The 21,506-nt window shown below is 39.4% G+C and overlaps 1 protein-coding gene across 1 annotated transcript in view; it reads left to right on the top strand.

Annotated features, from left to right (window-relative positions):
* The first annotated feature begins 8,373 nt into the window (after positions 1 to 8,373).
* The window catches only part of ZNF3 (zinc finger protein 3), a 21,600-nt gene continuing 8,467 nt past the window's right edge, over positions 8,374 to 21,506 (top strand). Inside the window, exons 1-7 of the mRNA XM_074225276.1 lie at positions 8,374 to 8,518; positions 8,944 to 9,090; positions 13,545 to 13,668; positions 14,643 to 14,728; positions 15,025 to 15,151; positions 16,009 to 16,122; positions 18,013 to 21,506. The exon at positions 18,013 to 21,506 is cut by the window's right edge and continues 8,467 nt beyond it. Of these exons, the coding sequence (XP_074081377.1) occupies positions 13,614 to 13,668; positions 14,643 to 14,728; positions 15,025 to 15,151; positions 16,009 to 16,122; positions 18,013 to 19,091 (1,461 nt within the window). The 5' untranslated portion in view covers positions 8,374 to 8,518; positions 8,944 to 9,090; positions 13,545 to 13,613 and the 3' untranslated portion in view covers positions 19,092 to 21,506. The remainder of the gene's footprint in view (positions 8,519 to 8,943; positions 9,091 to 13,544; positions 13,669 to 14,642; positions 14,729 to 15,024; positions 15,152 to 16,008; positions 16,123 to 18,012) is intronic.

The following is a 21,506-nucleotide window of genomic DNA, read 5'->3' as shown; positions in this document are numbered from 1 at the left end:
AGGGCTAGAGGTCAAATAATTTTCCTACTTTTCTAAAAATCTAGGATCTAAAAAGATCCTATCACACACACATAGGTGCTTCTCACCTATGGCATTCCAGTTTCCCAAATCTGCAGAGATTTCATCCTGGCTGGCTCACCATTTATATAATCACTGGCTACTTGTGTTCAGTTCAGCCTATGAAGAATCATTATTCAGACTCAGGAAAGCAAGGGTGGAAAGAAAATTAAAATTTATTAAAGAAGTTACAACACATAAGAAAATGTTAGGTAAACAAAGACAGAGACAAAAGAACAGTTAATATGAGCTTGAATGGGCCTGCAAGTCAGAGAAGACTGGAGGCCTTGAGCGAAGTCCAACCCAGGTTTTTATACCTTGCCTGTCATCCAGAGGGCAAAAGGTGAACTCCCTTTCCCTTATTGGACCCAGAATTAGGTAGAGGGTGAAGCCTGAGAAGATCAGGATTCAAATTTTACATTAAACAATGAAACAATGGTAGTTGCTTTAATCTCAAGAGTAGGGAATCTCTACCTAATTTAACAAGATTCAACATCTTTAAGATTATTAATTTGGTTTCTGTTACATTCATAATTCTCTACACCTTGTTAATTTACATCTGAAGAGTAGGAAACCTCCACCCAATTTAAGATTCAACAGTCTTTAAGATTACAAATTGTGTTTCTGTTATAATCATAATTCTCTATATCTTTGAATCAGAAGGAAATTTTATAACTTAAAAATATACATGTGCATATAGATAAAAAAAAAAAAAGAAAACACTTGATCCTTTTCCACAAAGAACAACCACCATCCTCTAACAGGTGTATGGCTATTGCATGCCTAAACCCTTCTAAGCATAGAATATACACTGAATGCTTGAAAACAGATTTCTTTTCCATGTCACTCTGTTGGTAGGAGAGTTTTGTAACTTCATTTTTTCTGTGCCTGCTGCCTCTAATTGTAGGTATAGATCTTCAATGTACTCCACCAGATGCATCAAGGATACACAATTGCCTAGAGCTTGAACCTTAAACATTATAATTTCCAAGAAAATCATGTATAGTTGGATAAGCAATTCCTATGAGCCTCTTGATAAGGTGACAGGGAAGCCAGCAAGGTAGAAGATGGAAACATGCAGTTGTGTAGGAGGCAGGTGATATGATTATCTTCTGTCATAATGCTGATTTGTCTATGAATCTACACTTTACCAACTGGCCATTCTTGGATCTTTAAGGTTAGAATATTGAGCTAAATGTAATAAGATGAAACTGCTAGGAATGAATATGAAGTATTACAGCTAGGTTCAATAAATGAACTTCCAAGTAAAAGATGGAGTAAGGATAATTACTAATTTGTAAATGATTTGGGATTTAAGTGATTGTAAATACAATATGAGTTAATCATGTGATCTGAGAGCTAAAAACAGCTAATTGTATCTTGAGTTACATTGAGAGCATAGTTTTCAGGAATCAAGAAGTGATAGTTTGGGGGGTGGAGCTAAGATGGCGACAAGAGTAGAGGGTGTCCTAGAAGCTTTCTCATAAATCTTTGAAACTAAGGACTTTAACTAAATTTTCGAGAGAGAGAACCCACAGAGGGACCCAATGAGTCAGTTCTCCTACTCAAGGTAACCTGGAAAAGAGCAGAAAGGCTCTGCTCCCCGGGGCAGGAGGGGTGGCCCACCAGAGTGAAAGAACTTCAGCCTTCCGGAGGCAGCCCCAGGGCCCTGGGAGCCGGGGCTCCCAGCAGCATGGGAGTTTCCTGACTTGCACCCTGGGGAGCACCAGGCACAAAGTGGGGGACCAGTGGGGGACCTCTGCCAGAGAAAGCATGTGGAGCCCAGCCCTCAGGGCACACAGCAAGCTGCTTGGCCACTGTATTTCAGGTCCAGGAAACAGAAGCAGGTGGAGCCAGTAAGTAGGAGCCCCCAGGCCATGAGCCCATTGAACCTAGGGATAGGAATGAAGAGAGAAACTGCAGAGCTCTGTCCTCTGCCCCTGGAACAGGACTCTGGGCTTCTGACAACATTCAGATCCTGATCACAGTCCAGGCCCCCCCCCCCCCAAATAGAACAGCAGGTTCGCCCCCACCTCAGCCCCGTGGCAGAGGAGGGGATCTTGTGGTCATTTACAGACCAGGAAGGAGGACAGAGCCTCACACACTGAGACTCTTGTGGGAGTGTCCCAAAAGCTCAGGAAGCAACCCAAAAACAGGCTTAGACTGGGAAAATGAGCAAGCAAGCAGAGAAACAAGAGGAACACCATTGAGAAATACATTATCTATGAACCCAAGAAAGATCAATATACTCAGGCTGAAGATGAGGAAGCACAAACTCCTGCATCTAAAGACTCCAAAAAAAAACAAACAAACAGAAATTGGGCTCAGGCTATGACAGAGCTCAAAAAAGACTTTGAAAATCAAATGAGGGAGTTAGAAGAAAAACTGGGAAAAGAAAGGAGAGAGATGAAGGAAAAACATGAAGTCAGCAGCCTAGTAAAGGAAATCCAAAAAAATGCTGAAGAAAATAGCATGCTAAAAACCAGCTTAGGTCAAATGGATAAAACAGTTCAAAAAGTTATTGAGGAGAAGAATGCTTTAAAAAGCAAAATTGGCCAGATGAAAAAAGAGATAAGAAAACTCTCTGAGGAGAACAAATCCTTCAGACAAAGAATAAAATTCAGGGAGATTGATGAAGTTACCAGAAATCAGGAGTCAATAATTCAAAACCAAAAAAATGAAAAATTAGAAGAAAATGTGAAATATCTCATTGAAAAAACAACTGATATGGAAAACAGACTTAGGAAAGATAATTTAAAAATTATTGGAATACCTGAAAGTCATGATCAGGAAAGGAGCCTTGATATCATTTTTAAAGAATTACTACAGGAAAATTTCCCTGATATTCTAGAAGCAGAGGGCAAAATAGAAATGGAGAGAATCCACTGATCCCCCTGAGAAAGAGATCCCAAAAAACCAACCCCTAGGAATAATATAGCCAAGTTCCAGAACTCCCAAGTCAAAGAGAAAATATTACAAGCAGCCAGAAGGACACAGTTCAAATCTCATGGAGCTGCAGTCAGGATCACACAAGACTTAGCAGCAGCTACATTGGAAGCTCGTAGGGCTTGGAATATAATATAACGGAAGGCAAAAGAGCTTAGAATGCAACCGAGAATCAACTACCCAGCAAAAATGAATGTCCTCTTCCAGGGAAAAAGATGGACTTTCAATGAACCAGGGGAATTTCAAATGTTCCAGTTGGAATGGCCAGAGCTGAACAGAAGGTTTGATCTTCAGATACAGGACTCAGGTGAAGCATAGAGATTGGAGGAGAGGGGGAAAATATGAGGGACTTAATGATGATGAACTGCATGTATTCCTGCATAGAAAAATGACACTGATAATACTCATATGAACCTTCTCAGTTAATAGAGCAGGTAGAGGGAGCTTTTATAATTGAAGCACAGGAGAAAGCTGAATTTGAAGATAAAATATGGAGTAAAAATGGAGTCAATAGAAAAAAGGGAAATCTAATGGGAGAAAGAAAAAGGAGAGGGGGAATAGGCCAAGGTATTTCACATAATAAGATTTTTCTTTATTACAATGAGCTACTACAATGATATGGAAGGGGGGAAGGCAAGGGGGAATGAGAGAATCTTTGCTCTCATCAGAGGTGGCTAGGAGAGGAAACAGCATATATACTCAATGGGGTATAGGCATCTAGAGTAAGAAGAAGAAGGGGGGACGGGGGAAGGGGGGATGTGAGTGATGGAGGAGAGGATGGACCACAGGGGGAGAGTGGTCAGATATAACACATTTTCTTTTTCACTTCTTGCAAGTGGCTGGGATTGGATGGCCTGTCTGGGATCATAGAGTCAGGTGGATGCTGGGCCTAAGGGTGGTATGGGGGCTCAGGGCCTCTTGGCCCCAGGGCCAGGGATCTGTCTGCTGCGCCATTCAGATATGCTACAGCAGAGTCAGAATGAAAGGAGAGAGAAAAATATAGTACATGGTAGTGGAGAAATACGAAAGGCAACAGTGGAAAAATATGGAAGTAACTCTTGCCAATGTGACCCAACAGAGTTGTTGGTGTTGGAACAAAGACTCAACCACATTTTTTATTATTATTATTTTGGGGGGGAGTGCAGGGCAAATGGGGCTGGGTGGCCCACCTGGGGTCACATAGCAGGGTGATCGTTGGGTGTCTGAGGCCGGATTTGGACCCAGGTGCTCTTGGCTCCAGGGCCAATGCTCTGTCTGCCACCTAGCCACCCCTACCATTATTACTACTTTATTTTATTTTGTTTTGTTTTGTTTTTTCTTTTTTGGTTTTTACAGGGCAGTGGAGTTCTGGTGGCTTGTCTGTCACACAGCTGGGTGATTGTTGGGTGTATGGGGCGGGATGTGGACTTGGGTGCTCATGACTCCAGGGCTGGTGCTCTGTCCACTGCGCCACCTGGCCATACCTACAATTATTATTTTTTTATTTTAATTTTTTTATCTCTCCCCTTTACTTTATCACTCAAGTGAATCTATATTTTGGGGGGCGTATTTTGTTTACTCTTAAACAAGAATATTTTATTAATGTAAAAAAATTTGTACAAAATGATAATAAATATTAAATATTGAAAATAAAAAAAAGTGATAGTTTCTCTGTTTTCACTTTGGTCATTTCTGGGTAGTCCCTCTTTCACATGATAGTCCTACAAATATTTAAGGATAGTTCTTTCTTGCTTGGATGTGTTTGAGTAAGGAGATAATGACAGCTGAAGCCTCTAAGTAGGGTGCACTCCAATTGCCTACTCTTATCATTAGGGGGTTAATCTGAATTCATGAAAACATGACCCTGCTGTTACTTCTGTTCCTGTTTTGTCTATTCTTTCCTTTCTCTAATGAAGGAACATTGAAGACAGAATAAACTGTGTTGTAATTTTTGAACTTTAGAAGATTGAGAGAGCATCAGGGGGCCAGAAACTTGAGTCAAATTCATTTTGTCGGCAATCAAACCTGATGAGAAATGAATCCCATGCTTAACTCAGAAGTGGATCATCAACATTTCCAATTCTTGCAACTAATTCTCAAATGTTGGGATGTCAAGTTTAATTATATCTTTGTTTCCTCCTCTAAAAATGATCCAATACTTTAAAACTTAAATGGATTAGTGAGTAGTCTCTCCAATGGTGTAATTCACAATGCATCTGAATCTTCTCATTGAGTGGGATAAAGTCTGAGACTTCTTCAGTAGAATATTATAGATTGGAGAATAGTTAATTATGTGCCCCTCCTCCCTTGACAAAGCAACCTCTGGGATACTGGTGAAGAGTCAACTGACCCCACTTTATCTGTTAAAGTCCAGATTACCATTCAATCCCTGGGGCTGAAGAGATAATCAGGTTTCACTTTGAATTTTATGCTTTTTTCCCTAGATTAGTTTGCCAGTCTAGAATGTAAGACCACATGGGTGGGTCAGTGGGGGGCAGGAATAGAGTTAGGATAAATGTGATTCTTGGGCCTTTTACTTTTGCCTCAATCTCTATAATTGACTGTGGCCTGTTCCTGGAGAAACGAATAAAGCTTTCTCTTCATACTTGAGAGATCTCCGAAACTTATTTAAGTGGCATTTGTCCCACACATCATCTTGGTTTATTCTTTTTTTTTTTTTTTTTTTTTTTTGCAAGGCAATGGGGTTAAGTGGCTAAGTGGCTTGCCCAAGGCCACACAGCTAGGTAATTATTAAGTGTCTGAGACTGAATTTGAACCCAGGTACTCCTAACTCCAGGGTGCTCTATCCACTGCGCCACCTAGCTGCCCCAACTTGGCTTATTCTTGTTTGTGTCTGCCTCCAAATCCTCCATAAGGAACTGACCCATGATTTTAGCCTAATTTATTTTCACAAATCTTCAAAGTTTTCAGATTAAAACCTTTTCTCCTCTCAAAGGAGCAAGCAGCACCTAGAAGACAGGGATGAATAAGTAAGAGATAGATAGAGAGAGAGAGAGAGAGAGAGAGAGAGAGAGAGAGAGAGAGAGAGACTGAGAGAGTCTGACAGTCTGCAAGTCATGAAAGGAATCCAGGCCAGGCTTTATAGTCTTACCCACACCCTTGACATAGAAGGGTCAGGAGAATATAGGCAAAGCTGCAAATCCCTCCCCATCTAAGTGACTGAAAACAGGTATAAGGCTATAACCTGGGGGAGAGGGAGTAAATGAGCTAAGGATACAAATTTACAATTAACAATGACACAATAGGAGTCAACATCACAGGTGCAATTTCTTACTAGACAGATTTCTTCTATATTTCTTCTATATATTCCCACTCATATTGCATTTAACAATGTAAAATATTACAAAATTTGTTTCCAATTAAATATTGTATGTCCCAAACTCTCTTTATCAGGGAGAGTGATTGAAGATCTATGTTCCTGGATTGCAGAGAAAATAAGTTGTAAGGTGGGAGAAGACTGGAAAGGCATGTCAGAAATATCAGGTTATTGTTGTGTCATATGTGTTCCAGGCTAAGAGCTATGAAGGGTTAACACAGAAATAGCTATGTGCTTTGAGCAAGATGTACTTCAGAGCTTAGATAAGGGAGTAGCTGCATGTGTGAACTAACAAGATGTATTTCCAGGCTCAGATAGATAGCGCATTCTGAGATAATTACCTTCTGCACTCTGTTTATCAAATCACTGTTTGGTTCTCAAAACAATCTTCACTCTGTTTATCAAAACACTGTTTGGTTCTCAAAACAATCACCTAAGATATACACAAGGTATGCATGTGAAAAAAATGCTTGCTAAAACCCTTATGTAATTGGTTATGTAAATGTAGAGTATAAAAGTATGTATCCTGTGATCAATAAACGAACCGCTTATGCATCATATTGGTGTCAGCCTGAGTTCCCTCTGCCGGACTCAACAGGTTATAAGTCTTTCAGTGCCAGAGGATTTTATCTTTGATCCTTAAGATAATAGGGAGCCACTGAAGCTGACTTAATAGAGAGAAGACAAGGTCAGACCTAGGGATCAATGACTATAGAATAGACTTAATTTCAGAGAGACAAAGCAGGGAGAAACCATCCAAAAGACTACAACAATAAAATGATAAGAGGATGTACCAAGAAGGTAGCAGCATCAGAGGAGAGAATAGGATGTTTAAAAGGTAAAATAGGAAGGACTTGGCTACAGAGCAGTTATATGGTGTCTTGAGAGTAAGGAGTTAAAGATGAGATTTAGATTGTGAATCCAGGTATTGGATGGTCATGCTTTAGAAAATTTGAAAGGGAAGCGTTTTTTTTTTGGGGGGGGGGGGCTGAAAGATATGAATGAATTCAGTTTTGGACATGTTGAGATGCCAGGGGATAAATAGTTGGAAATGTCTGATAGTTAACTGAGGATGGAAGTCTGGAACTTAGGGCTAGCTAGGTGGAGGAATCATCAACATACATGAGTCCAAGAGAATGTTAAGATGACCAAATGAAGAGGCGGCTAGGTGGCGCAGTGGATAAAGCACCGGCCTGGAGTCGGGAGTACCTGGGTTCAAATCCGACCTCAGACGCTTAATAATTACCTAAGTGTGTGGCCTTGGCAAGCCACTTAACCCCATTTGCCTTGCAAAAACCTAAAAAAAAAAAAAAAAAGATGACCAAATGAAATAGCGCAGAAGAAATTAAGGTCTATGACAGAATTGGGAGATGGAACGACCTGTGCAAGGAACAGCAAGAAAATCAGTATCCTTGGATCACAGACTAAGTACAGGGGAGTAAGGGGACCAGAAAAGTAGGAGGGGCCCGGTTATGAAAAGCTTTCTGAGCCAAAGAGATTTTATATTTAATCCAATAGGGAGAAAGAGTGGGCGACAGGACCAGAACTTCTATTTAGGAAAACAATTTTAGTGGCTGAAGGGACTGGAGATTGGGGAAAGGATTGGAGGAAGTTTAACCCACCTGCAGCCCACTGTAGTATTACTGGTGTGAGGCAGACCGTGATGCAGTGCCAGAGGGCAGATAGAAGAGGCTGTAAAGGGAGGAAAGGCTGGGAGGATGGGGTTGCCAGCGGCAGTCACAAGGAAGACAGGAGGGGAGGGTTTATCGGGAACGGCTAAGAACTGCATCCAGAACAGGTTGGAGGTGAGGGGCACCCGAGGGTGGGCGTGCCCAGTGTGTGCCAAGCTGAGCCAGCGAGCCAGGCATTGGAAAGCGGGCTCCAGAGCCCTTTCCGCCGGCGTCTGTGCCCGGCAGGGTGAGGGGGGCGGCGGGACTGACCGGGCGCCCCCAGCTCGGCCGCCTGAGCTTCCTAACTTGGGGCGCGTCGGAACACGGATACAACTTCCGGGTTTCCCAGAGTGGTCGAGAGGCAGCACCCGGAAGGGAATCGCCGAGAGCTTCCGGCCATTGTTCTGTCCTTCTGGTGTGCGTGGCTGGAGATCTAAAGGTCCTCCCTGTTTCCCGGTCCTCCCGCCTCTCCACCCCGCCGCCCGCGGCCGCATCCTCGTCTCTTCTCCCTGGACTAGCTGGGCTCCTGGTGAGTGGGGCGGGGCTGGGGGGAGGATCTCGGTTTTTACACGGAGTCACCCAAAGCGGTGTCGGGGTGCGCTTCTGTCGATACCCCAATTGTCTCGTGCCCCCTTTCATCTCCTGATGCCTTTCCCGTTTCCCTCCGCTTTTCTCTTCCCCTGTTTCCTGCGCCTCTCCTGTTTCTCCTCTCCCCAGTTTCTCCACACTGCCCCATTTCCCTCCCCTGCTTCTCTCACCCGCACCCTCCCGTTTCCTCTTCTTTCTTCCCCAGTTTTCCTTTTCACCTTCCGTTGCTCCGGCCCTCCCCCTCCCCCACCCTTGGTGCGCACTGCCTTCCCTGGTGCAGCGGGGGACTATGGGAGAAGGGTCTGGGGGGGGGGGGGTTATGGGATCAGGCTTCACCACGACCTCTTCTTTGGACCTCTTTTCCAGATAATGTCTATCAGGAAAAAACCCACCAGCTGGGGCATTTAGCAGCAAAGAGGATTGCTTCCTCTTGGTAGCGCCCAATACTAGTAACAACATCAACAGTTATTTTAAAATTTACAAAGCCTTTTCTTCACAACGATCCTTCGGGAGGTAAGTTAAGCATTATTATTTAAGTCTGAAATACTAATAAATATTATTGATAATAATGAAGAAACTGAAGCATGAGAGGTCATTTGACTTGACCAAGGTCACGGGCAGCTAGTAAATATCGGAACCAGGATTCTAGTATAGGACTTCTGACTTTTTCCCACATTTGCATAATGATGATAATTTAGGAAATTATTTAATTTTATCATAAACTACTTGAGACCACAGAATGTAGCCATGATGATAATAATAATTGCTAGAAAGGACCTTTGAACTATTGGATGAATAGTTTCCCCAGTCCTCTTGCCTCTCCTCCCTCCTACCCAGGGCTGCATCCTTTCTTTCTTTTCCTTTGGATTGCTCTGGAATCCAGTGGAGCTGGGTCTTGAAAACCTGTGGGAGTGTCAGGCTGGCAATGTGGGTGCTCTTCTATTGATTCCCCAGCTCTCTTGTTAGTAGTCCCATTTCCCTCCCCACTTTTCTGTAAGTTTATATAGGAACACAGTAAGATGATTCCTGAATTTGCCATGCTATCACTCACTTGTTTGGATTCCTAACCTTTCTTCAAAAGCTTAAGTACTATATATCCCACATGAAGCTTGTTTTTTTCTTCTTATAAAATGATTAAGTAAAATGAGATATTTGCAAAGTATTGTACTGTGTTTGAAATATAGTAGTTGCTATATAAGCATTTGCATATTTCTTTCTCCTTACTTTCCTCTCCTGTTTTAACTATTGTATTTCTTCCTCTCCCTATTGGAATGTAAACTCCTTCAGGGCAGGGGGGGGTTGTTTGGTTTGGTTTTGAAATATCTATTAACCTAGTACATTACCTTACATAGAAGAGGTGATTAATAAATGTTTGTTAATTGAATTTCTTTGTAATAAAGACAGACACATCCACCTGTACTGTGGTGCACCACATAAAAATTAATCCCTGATTTAATTTAGGAGGTACTTACTGAATAGCTACAAAGTCTGACATGACACAGATGTAACTGAAGCCTAATGAATATTCTTAGTTGAAAATATATCCACATTTCCAAATTAACCAAAACTAATTGATAGCTATTTAAAATGACTGTTGCTTTGGACCCTAGCATCAGTTGTGGGGAAGAGAAGGGTATCATTTTGTGTATTGTTCTTGCTATCTGGCTATAAAGTCTCTCCCTGTTTTCTAGGAGTGAAATTGTTAGCTATATTGGGGAGGTTCTCTGATTCTTCCATGAGAATTCTTTGAGGTAGAGAATAGTCCCCAGTTACTGGGATGCATTTTGCTTCCATTAGAAAGTGTTGCATATATCAGAGCCTTATTCTTTTTATCTTTTGTACACTCAGGTTGAAGTGGTTTTTTTTTCTTTGATATGTTATGTTTTCATTTGCTTTCATTACAACCCTTCTCATGAATGGATTTGGTGTCTTTTGTACTGGAGTAGCTTTAGAAATAGAAGTGAGTAGTGAGAAGGTGGCAGACTAAGAATGAGGGATGTGACCCCAGACAGGTAACAAAGATGAGAAGTTTTGTTCATCTTTTGGGCTTGATTGTAGCCTAGAGTTTGTCAGTTCTATTATGATGGGAAGAGGTACATAGAATGTTTCACTGGTATTTGAGAAGCAAAATAACATGGTTGGTAAAGTACTGAATTTAAGTCAAAATTATAAAGATATCAAGAATATCAATAATTGAAATTCTGCCTTAGATTTTCTGACTGTTGTGTGGCCCTGGGTCTCTTAGAACCTTGGTTTCCTAATATAGCCAGAAAATGGCTATAATAATATACTATCTACCAGAAGAAGTTGTGAGATCTTTGCATTTTGCATATTTTAGAGAACTTTGTAAACATGAAATGTTATTCCTAGCTATCTATCTGAATTAGGATGCTTAAGAATCTGTAAAAGTGGACACCAAATCATCTCCTGGGTATTTCCCCCTCCTTTTGCTGTTATAATGTTAAGGCAAAATGTTGTTTTGTATTAAAAGGAAGGGAACAGAAACCAGGTTTCATTGGTTTTGGTATTCTTCATTGAGATGGCTGCCAAGCCTACCAGTCACAATTAAGTCTTAGCTTCCCTGTAGGTATTATGGTTAAAAGAAAAAAAAAAACTGCAGACATAAAGGCAAAAGGCAGTTAACTGAATTGTGGCATGAAACATCAAGGGATAATCCCCCTTCTCCAGTGTTTGACTATCTCATTCAGATCTGGAGCTTGAAGTATTATTCTGACAAAGCTTTTAGTAGCAACTAGGAAAGAAAGTAAAAGTGATGAATCTAGAATTATATAGTTACAGTTTTTCTGATATAATAATTGTCCCCAATACAACTGTTCCCAGCACAGTTTATTAGCATTAGCTAGATAAACTCCTTTTTTCTTGAGCTAATGTCTTTAGTTGGGTAATGGAATCTTTTGTTTTTTTCAAGGCAGTGGGATTAAGCGACTTGCCCAAGGTCACACAGCTAAGTAATTATTATATTTGAACTCAGGTCCTCCTGACTCTAGGGCTATTGCTCTATTCACTGAGCCACCAAGCTTCCCCATAATGGAATCTTTTGAGTAAGATGAGTGGTGGTGATAGTGTGAATGCTAACTACTGACCACAAATTCCTCTTTCCCTGGGTAGCTAGGTGGCACAGTTGATAGAGCACTGGCTTTGGATTCAGGAAGACGGGAGTTCAAATCTAAGACACTTGCCACTTACTTACTGTGTGACTTTGGGCAAGTCATTTAACCCTGATTGCCTCACATCCAGAGCTATCTCTAGTCCTGATTCATATCTGGCCACTGGCCCCGGGTGGCTCTGGAGGAGAAAGTGAGGCTAAACTTAGAACAGCATACTTCTCACTCAAATTCAACTCGTGTTCTTGTTATGCCATCACATCCCTGGCGTTGTGGTCTTCTTCAGAAATGAAGGACAAACATTATTATTCTGGTTATAGAAGGCACAACATGTAAGGAATGAACTTTTGGATAGGATTAGGAAAACCTAGGAGAAGCTATACAGTCAGGTGAGTTGCCTTGTCCAACAAGATTACATCATTTTGTTTTATTCCTCCTTTCTATTATACAAATCAACTCAGTAAATCAGGGTCTCGGTAACTTTGGCCTCAGTTTCCTTTTCATTTCAGATAATTTTAACAGAAAACTACTGAAATTGATGTAGTGAAAAATAGCATTGAATTAGAAGAGTTGTTCAATCTCAGAATTATAAGAAACTTGAGAGATGATTTAGCCAGTTCCTACTTGTACAGGAATACTTTGTACAACATAGGTGAAAAGTGATCATCCAGCTTTTTTTAAGTTTTAAAATTCACCTATTTATTTTTGAATTTTACAATTTTTCCCCAAATCTTGCTTCCCTCCCCCACCTCCCACAGAAGGTAGTCTGTTAGTCTTTACATTGTGTCTATGCTATACATTGATCTAAATTGAATGTTTTGAGAGAGAAATCATATCCTTAAGGGAAAAAAATATGAGACAGCAAGATTATATAATAAGATAATGGGTTTTTTTTTTTAAATTAAAGATAATAGTCTTTGTTCAAATTCCACTATTCTTTCTCTGGATACAGATGATATTCTCCATTGCAGATATCCCAAAATTGTCCCTGCACTTATGAAATGAACAAGTCCATTAAGGTCAATCATCAACCCTATGTTCCAGTGTTTTGTTTTGTTTTTTAGTTTGTTTGTTTTTTTTTGCAAGGCAATGGGATTAAGTGGCTTGCCCAAGGCCACACAGCTAGGGAATTATCAAGTGTCTGAGGCTGGATTTGAATTCAGGTACTCCTGACTCCAGGGCTGGTGCTCTATCCACTTCGACACCTAGCTGCCCCATCCAGTCTTTTCTTAAAGACTTTCAGTCAGTCCTTTAGAGACAACCTATTCCACTTTTGAATAACTCTAATTGTTAAGAAGTTTTTACCATATGTCAAATCTTAAAAATTTCCCCCTCTGCATAGTCTAACCATTCTTCCTAATTCTAACTTCTGGGCTTAAAGAGAATAATTTTAATCTTTTTTGACAGCCTTCAAATATCTAAAGTCAGTTATATGACTATACCTTGTTTTAAGTTTTCTCCAGGCTAAACATTCACATTTCCTTCCTATCGTGTGACATGATTTTTAAACCCTTCCACATCTTTCTGCTTTCTGGTGAATATACTACAGTTTATCAGTGTCTTAGGTTTTGACATTCAAAACTAAACATGATACTCCATTAGCAGACTCCACTCAGTTTGATTCCTTGCTCTGTTACTTGCTTATTGTATGACTGTAGGCAATCATTTAATCTCTCTGAACTTCAGGTTTTTTTTTTTGAAAAATGAATAATATCAATACCTTATAAAATTGCTGAATTGATATATCAATATACTTGTATTTGTAAAATATGTCAAAGTATTTTGGAGGCATTTCATATGCCTCATTTTCTTTAACTTTTTTTTTCCATTGTATTTTCCCAGGGTCACTAAAGTCACATTCCTTGTGTATTGTGTACTCTGATAGAAAATAGAGGTGTTCCGGACCATCCCATGGAAACACAAGCTGATTGTGTGTCTCAGGAACCTCAGCTCCTGCTTGAAAGTGGTAAGGAGTAAGATTGCTATGAAAGATAGAAAACTTTCTCCAGTGTGATGAGATAAGAGAAAAATGGCAATGGAGAATAAAGGGATCCTCCAAGAACAGGATTGAGAACATTTCAGCAGCAAGTATTATTTTAATCTAGACTTCAAAATCTCTACTGAGGACAATCTTCTTAAGAAAACCTAATCTTTTTAAACAACTGGAATTCTGAAGTGTATTGCTTGGGATTCTTCCAGAAGTTACACTAAAAGATCAGAAAAGAGTTGGTTGCCACAATTGTATAATATATTGACTTTTGCCTACCATATGGACTAGGAAAACTCAGTTTCTATTTTGAGTTGGTGTGATATTTCATTAGTTTTCTTACCATTTATGAAGCCCTGTACTAAGTCATAGTGAGTCCCTGTGAAGAACTTTATGGTCTTAATTCATTGACACACATATACATATTAGAAATTATTGAATAAAAATGATGAAATGAGCACATAAATAAGAAGTAGTTGTATTATATAACTTTTGGGGAAGGAAATTTTATATTTGCTTGGGTCTGGGCTAGTTGAAGCTTTTAGCATTCCTCTTAGATGAATTAGGAGTAGAAGAGAGGCAGGTTAAGTGGTATGTTCAACATTTTTGTCAGAGCTTGAGATAGGACAGAAACAAGAAAAGAAAACTCTTAGGGAGCTTTGAATGGTTTGCTTAAGAGAAGATGGCTGGAGAGAGAATAGAAGAAATGTGAGATGGTCTGTTGAAAAGTTAGCATCCTAGTTCTCTTAGGATTTTATGCCTAATCTCCAATAGTGCAGGAAGTAGTCATTGAAGGACCTGTAATTCTGTGGTTGATAAAAGCTAGTTAAGGATTTTAAATTGACTATAGGTGAGATATTTGGGAAGAGTGGGTTCCAAAGCATTTCTTTTAAGGTTGGGAGAAGTGACAGGGCAAACATAAGACTTGTATGTTACTTTTTTTCCCCCCTCAGCTCCAAAAGTTTCTGCTTCTCTTCTTGGTAAGGATAACCTGGGAGACCAGATGTTGGCAGCTGCACTTCTAAAAGCCAAGTCCCAGGTGAGCTATGGTTTTTAGTTGGCCTATTTTTACCTTAAGGTGATTTCATCTCTTCTTAGTGAAAATTTTCTAACACCCATTTTGGGTCCTGATCCCCATTTCTGTTTCCAGCTATGCAGTCCTTTCTTGTCGGGTAAGGGAATTCTCTATTTACTATTTTCTGATTCTTCTCTGGTTTTATGTCACTAATAATCACTTCACATCATCACCCTATCTATAACTCTTTACACAATATTTAACTTCCTAATCCTTACAGCCCTTTCCCTTAGAATTATGTAGAGAAACATGTTTTACAGGAACTGGTGACATTTGAGGATGTAGCTGTGTACTTCATTCGGAAAGAATGGAAACGTCTGGACCCTGCTCAGAGGGACCTCTACAGGGATGTGATGCTGGAAAATTATGGGAATGTGTTTTCACTGGGTATGAAATATCTTTGTGGGGGAAAAAAGTAGCTGTCTGGTCAGTGGAAACATTTAAACAGAGGATTGGTTTAGTACTGGTCCTAATCTTTCTAGTTTTCCAGATCCATATGTGGCCATTGGATCTAGATGGAGGGAGAAAGTGAGACTGGTGACATTGCATAGCACCACCTTACTTAAACCCAGTTCACTTTCATGTCATGGCATCATGTCCTGATGTCATGGTTTTCTTCCAGAATGAAAGACAACAATATCATCATCATTCAACCCAAGAAAGTTAAATGTTAAAATCCTTTAAAAAGGAGAAAATTGAACACTTACCATGTGTTAATACACTGGCTGTTCTCTTTTGCTTTATGTGGACTTTAGCTAATTTTTTAACCTTCCTCCTATATCAAGTTTTTTTTTGTTTTGTTTTGTTTTTTAGGTTTTTGCAAGGCAAATAGGGTTAAGTGGCTTGCCCAAGGCCACATAGCTACTTAATTATTAAGTGTCTGAGGCTAGATTTGATTTGAACTCGGGTCCTCCTGACTCCAGAGCCGTGCTCTATCCACTGCGCCACCTAGCCTCCCCCTATATCAGGTTTCTATAGAAGACCCAAATCATCATCTCCTGGTTCTAATGTAATTGTCTCAAACATTTCCTGATAGAGGAACATAAACTTGCCCTTGTTGGACCAGATTATAAATTTGACCCTATCTCAGCTGGCTCTTGAGAGCATATTTCTTCAAGTGATCTTCCTGTATATTTTTTTTACCCCTCCATCTGCTCTCTGTAGATAATGAGAATATAGGATCAAGTCCTGGGACAGCTCAAAAAGGACAAACTTTTCTCTCAAATTGCTTTCCTTATGAACAGGCTTTCCATTCCCAAATCCTGAGATAATATCTCACCTGGATGGAGAAGAAGAATCATGGATCCTGGATTTGAAGAGAGCTGAAAGCAAGGGACTACAAAGTGCCTCTTGTATAGGTGAGTAAGAGACATAGAGTCCATCATTAATTTTTAAATGATTTACAGACTAAAAATGATAATTAGCTCATTCATGTTGTCTCCTTTTCCTTTAACTTTCTGTAAAAATCTCATGATAAAAAAAAATTACAGAATTTAAGCACTGAATAAAGAATTTAGCACTGAAGTTTCTACCCTGACAAGGTTAATATACCTATATAAGCATGATTCATAAGATAACAACAGAAATGGGCATAATTATCTTTAACCCCTTTGTTTTATATATATGTTATATATATATATTTGTTATACATATATATGTTATATATATATATTTCTTTCATATGTGTATATATATATGTATATATACATATATATATACACACATATATACATATGGGCTCAATATAGTTTCAACCTCTTTATCATTCTCTTTCTCTGACAGCTTTTCCTGACTACTTATGAACCACTTTTCCAATTATAACCTCCTTTAATCATTTCTCTGTTCTTTTGATTTCCTTTACCTGGCTTATTCCTATATCTTACTTGTTAGGTTTTTCTTCATCCTTTACCTTTTTCCACCTTGCCTAATTGTTCCTTGACTTCTCTACCTAGATCCTTATACTATTATAGCTTACTGCCCATTCAGTTTCATCTTTTTTCTTGGCTTTGTGTGCTAATATGATTACTTCTGGGATTTGGTGACCTTCACCTTTATTTTCTTTCACCCTGAATATCCATCTTTATTTTGCCCTGTCTCCTCACCTCTTCTGTGAAACCTTTTTGGTAGGCACATAAAAGGCAAAAATTCTTTTTTTTTTTAAGGTTTGTTTGTTTTTTTTTTTTTGCAAGGCAAATGGGGTTAAGTGGCTTGCCCAAGGCCACACAGCTAGGTAATTATTAAGTGTCTGAGGTCAGATTTGAACCCAGGTACTCCTGATTCCAAGGCCAATACTCTATCCACTGTGCCACCTAGCTGCCCCAAAAGGCAAAAATTCTTAGCCATATTTTTTCCCCTGGTTGGAGAGAACATGGTTTAATTAAGGGCAAATCTGGTTTCAGTAGCAGCATGTCTTGCATAAGCAGACAAAACACAGAAGAAAATTTAAATCAGCACAAACTCAGTTTCTACTGGGGGGGGGGGTTCACCTTTCCCCTTATTATTCCAGAATGAATATGGTAGAGGGTGGTAGCCCTACCCCAAGAACTAGAATATACTCTGAACACCAGATGTTCATGCAGAAATGGGACTGTAACTAGGATTTAGGGAAGTGCTGGGATTAAGATGGTGAAACTGGTTAACTTTTCTAGGATACAGCTCAGTATACAAATGGGTAAGTTTGGCAGGGAGAGAGAAAAGAAGCAGAGAAAGGGAAGGGTTAGAGAGAAGCTCAACAGATTTCATACCATCACTGGGGAAGTAAGATTTACCCTTTTTGAGACCTTTCAAAAAATAAAAATAAAATATCTTATCAAATTCAGAAAGTGCTAATGCTGAAACTGCTAGGGGAATCCAGTCTTTCCCAGGGATGAATAGTATGCACCACCCTCTGCCCAGACTACAGTGAAGCTCTGCTCTGCAACTGTGTTCCAGCTCTGAGGTGCTGAACTATCTCATACCTAAATGAAGTAACTGTGCAAGCACAAATACACCCTCACATGCTGAAAAAGGAAAAAACAAAACCTAGGGAAAAATATATAAGTACCAGTATAATGATTGTTTCCATAATTTTCTCATAAAATATTATTTTCTGGAAAATGACTAACAGAAATGTTTTCCTTTTTTTTCTACACGAGAAAATTTCCAGTCCTCTTTCCCTTAATATATTAATGACACCTTATTTTTCCTTTTCTTCTCTTTTAGATTCCATTCATTTCACTAAAGAGCATGTTTTCTGTTTATTGTGTCAGATGGTGAGACCAGAACTAGGAATGATCAAGAAATTTCAGAAGCTGCAGAATCACATGGGGTGATACTGGGAAGATTCCAAAAAGATGTTCCTTCAAGCCTCAAATTTGGAGAAGCCTGTGAATGGGAAGGCAATTTAGAGAGGCAACTGGGAAACTCCATGGAGGAAAGACTGAGGAGAAAGATGGGAGATCTTAGACAAGTGATAGTTGAGGATCAGAAAAACCCCACAGGTGAGAGAGACCAGCAGTACAAAGAATTTGGGAGTAGTTTTAGTCTTAATTCAAACCTTGTTATACATCAAAGAGGTTCTGTGGGAGATAAACCCCATAAGTGTGATGAATGTGGCAAAAGCTTTAATCGAACTTCAGACCTCATTCAGCATCAGAGAATCCACACAGGGGAGAAGCCCTATGAATGTAATGAGTGTGGGAAAGCCTTCAGTCAGAGCTCACACCTCATTCAACACCAGAGAATTCACACTGGAGAAAAACCTTATGAATGTAATGACTGTGGGAAAACCTTCAGTTGTAGCTCTGCCCTTATTCTACATAGGAGAATTCATACTGGAGAGAAGCCCTATGAATGTAATGAGTGTGGAAAAACTTTTAGTTGGAGTTCAACCCTTACTCATCATCAGAGAATACATACTGGGGAAAAACCTTATGAATGTAATGAATGTGGGAAAGCATTCAGTCGGAGCTCAACCCTTATTCATCATCAAAGAATTCATACTGGAGAGAAGCCCTATGAATGTAATGAATGTGGAAAAGCCTTTAGTCAGAGTTCACATCTTTATCAGCATCAGAGAATCCACACAGGAGAGAAACCCTATGAATGCAGGGAATGTGGTGGAAGATTCACCTATAGCTCAGGTCTTATTCAGCATCAGAGAATACATACAGGGGAGAATCCCTATGAATGTAGTGAATGTGGGAAAGCCTTCAGGTATAGTTCAGCTCTTGTTCGTCATCAGAGAATCCACACTGGAGAGAAATCTTTGAATGTGATGTCTATGGGCAAAGGTTCCATCAGAGTTGCTGCATTAAATATCAGAGAATCCATCCCTATGAGAGAGTGAGAATATGCTGCCCCAGTAAACGGTTAATGCAAGAAAATGTTTGGTTAGAACCTTGTTCTTAGAATTCTGACAGACTCCATTCTGAGGAATATTCTATGAACATGAAATATGTGGAAAGATTCCTCTTAATTGGAGCTCTGCCACTGTAAAATGAAGTGTTTTGGGGAAAATATCCCAACCTCTGTCCCACCAAGACCAATGAAGAAGGGCCAGAACTCCAGGTAGCTTTCCCCAGGATTGGTCAGTTATGAAAGTAAAATTCCTTAAAGAATAGTTGATTGAATGCTAAATAGAGAAGGGGGCTCTGTCCTGACATTATTGGAAAGTTTACCTTTCATCTTTATGTAGGTTTAAATATACACCAGAGGAAATATTTTGGAAGAAAGAAAATAAGAGATATCATGACCTTATTTTCAGTAAGTAAAGTGTAGAGGTGAGAATATTTCTATTGTTAGGGAGAGATAATGTAGGCTGTGTCTCAAAAGCTAATTTTTCTAATATTCACTAAAGTAATTTCCCATCATACCACTTAAAGAAGTGAGGGAGGGTATTGTGGGTCTTGAGGAATATAGTTATCACCATTCAGACACAGAAAGGTCTGGATTTCATTTCTCCTTGTAGGAAATGACAGTAACTTTCTTGGACCAGGATGGCTTTCCAAGTTTCCAAGATTGTTTTCCCAGTCCTTATTTCCTCCCCAGTACAAATGAAATGCTGTTTCACTTTCTCAGTCTGTTGAAACAAATACTTCCATGTGATTGATTGAATTAAGAATGTATTTTTGTTGAGGGTTCAAGGATTTCTTCCTTTCTGCCCATTCCCCAAATAAACAGGAAACATTAGGCTAACTGTGGCTGTGAATTTAACCTTTTAAAAAATTGTTCAGTTTGACTCATTGTCCCTCATTTCTCCATTCCTTTTCAGAGTCCAAGTCATCTATTTTTTATGTGTTAAGAGAATTATGTGGGTAGTGGGGAAGATGATCAAAGTTAGCTTGAGATAGCTTTAGCTCTCCTTGTAGGAGGGATAACCACATAACTATCAGGAAGTTGCCAGATTGCTGACTTACTACACTTGAATGTTTGCAAAGTGCTTATTATGATCTCAGTTTCATATTAACTCTCTGAGGTAAATTATTCTCATTAAATAGGAAGAAATAGATTAAGAGGCTTTAAGTGTTTTGCTTTTGGTAACAGCTGGGATTAAAGGGAGAATTTCAAGTTGATCTGCTATGCCATGTGCTCTAAGTGCAACAAAAGGTTATATTGAAACTAAAGGGGGAAAGTACTCACAAGAAAGGTAGAAATGAGGATCAGAGAAGTCAACAAGAAAAGGTGTCATTTAGGGCAAGTAATCTACCTATATGAAACAGCATTAGTAATGGCACTAGTGAGAGGCAGTGCCTAACCTACTGGGAAAGTAGGATATTGATAGGTTGTAGAAGGTCTCAGAGCCAGTGTAGACATGTCTGACCTCTATTTGGTATTGGAGAGCCATTAAAGATTTGATGTGGCCAGGTCTATGTACAAGAAATTATTTTAGAGGAATTATGAATGATGGGTTCGGGTGGGAAATAGTCTAGGTGGGTGATAGTGAGGTTCTGTGAAGGTACCTGTGAACATACGGAATGGATTTGAGAGCCGTTTTAGAGATAGGATTAGTAAGACTTTGTAACTGATTAATTAGATATGAACACAGGAGAAACCAGAAATAGTTTTGAACATTAGAGGCTGCTAGGAGAAAAGAATATTTTCAATTTTCAGCATGTTGAGTTTGAAGTACTAGTAAGTACCTTATAAGATGTGCATCTAAAACTCAGATTAGAATTAGAAATACAGATTTGGCTAACCTTCATGGCAGTGATATTTGAAAAAGACCCGAGTAAGATTTATAGGAAAGTATAGAGGGAACAAAAGGCTACCATAAAGACACTTAGAATATTCACATAAAGGGTCAGAAAGGATGCATTAGAAAAGTTGGTGAAAAGAATCAAGTAGGGTCTGTGACTTTTGAAAGAAAGTCTTTTTAATAATTTTGTAGTTTCTTTTGTAATTCTGGGTATTTTACCCTACACATTTAAAAACAATATTCTGAGAAGGGGTCCATATGGTTCACCTTTAAAACTGCCAAAGGCTGTTCATGATAATAAAGGTAAAGAAGCTTTGCTTTTGAGGGACCGATAAGGACTGAACAAAGCCTTTTTGGTTTTGTGATTAGCAGGTCTTGGATAACCTTGGGGATTTCAGTTTCAGGAAAAGTGTTGCTTTAGAAAACAAATAGGGAGAATTTGAATAAGTGGATGTATTTTGAAGGAAAATGGATGAAAGAAGATCTAGGGAAGGCTTTTTAAATTTAGGATTAGGTAACATTAATTATGATAGATTGGGGCAGCTAGGTGGCACATTGGGTAGAGTG

Source organism: Macrotis lagotis, chromosome 2 (genome assembly GCF_037893015.1).
Source record: "Macrotis lagotis isolate mMagLag1 chromosome 2, bilby.v1.9.chrom.fasta, whole genome shotgun sequence".
Taxonomy (NCBI): domain Eukaryota; kingdom Metazoa; phylum Chordata; class Mammalia; order Peramelemorphia; family Peramelidae; genus Macrotis; species Macrotis lagotis.
The sequence above is the reverse complement of the archived record's forward strand: the minus strand, read 5'-3'. Positions and strand labels throughout refer to the sequence as shown.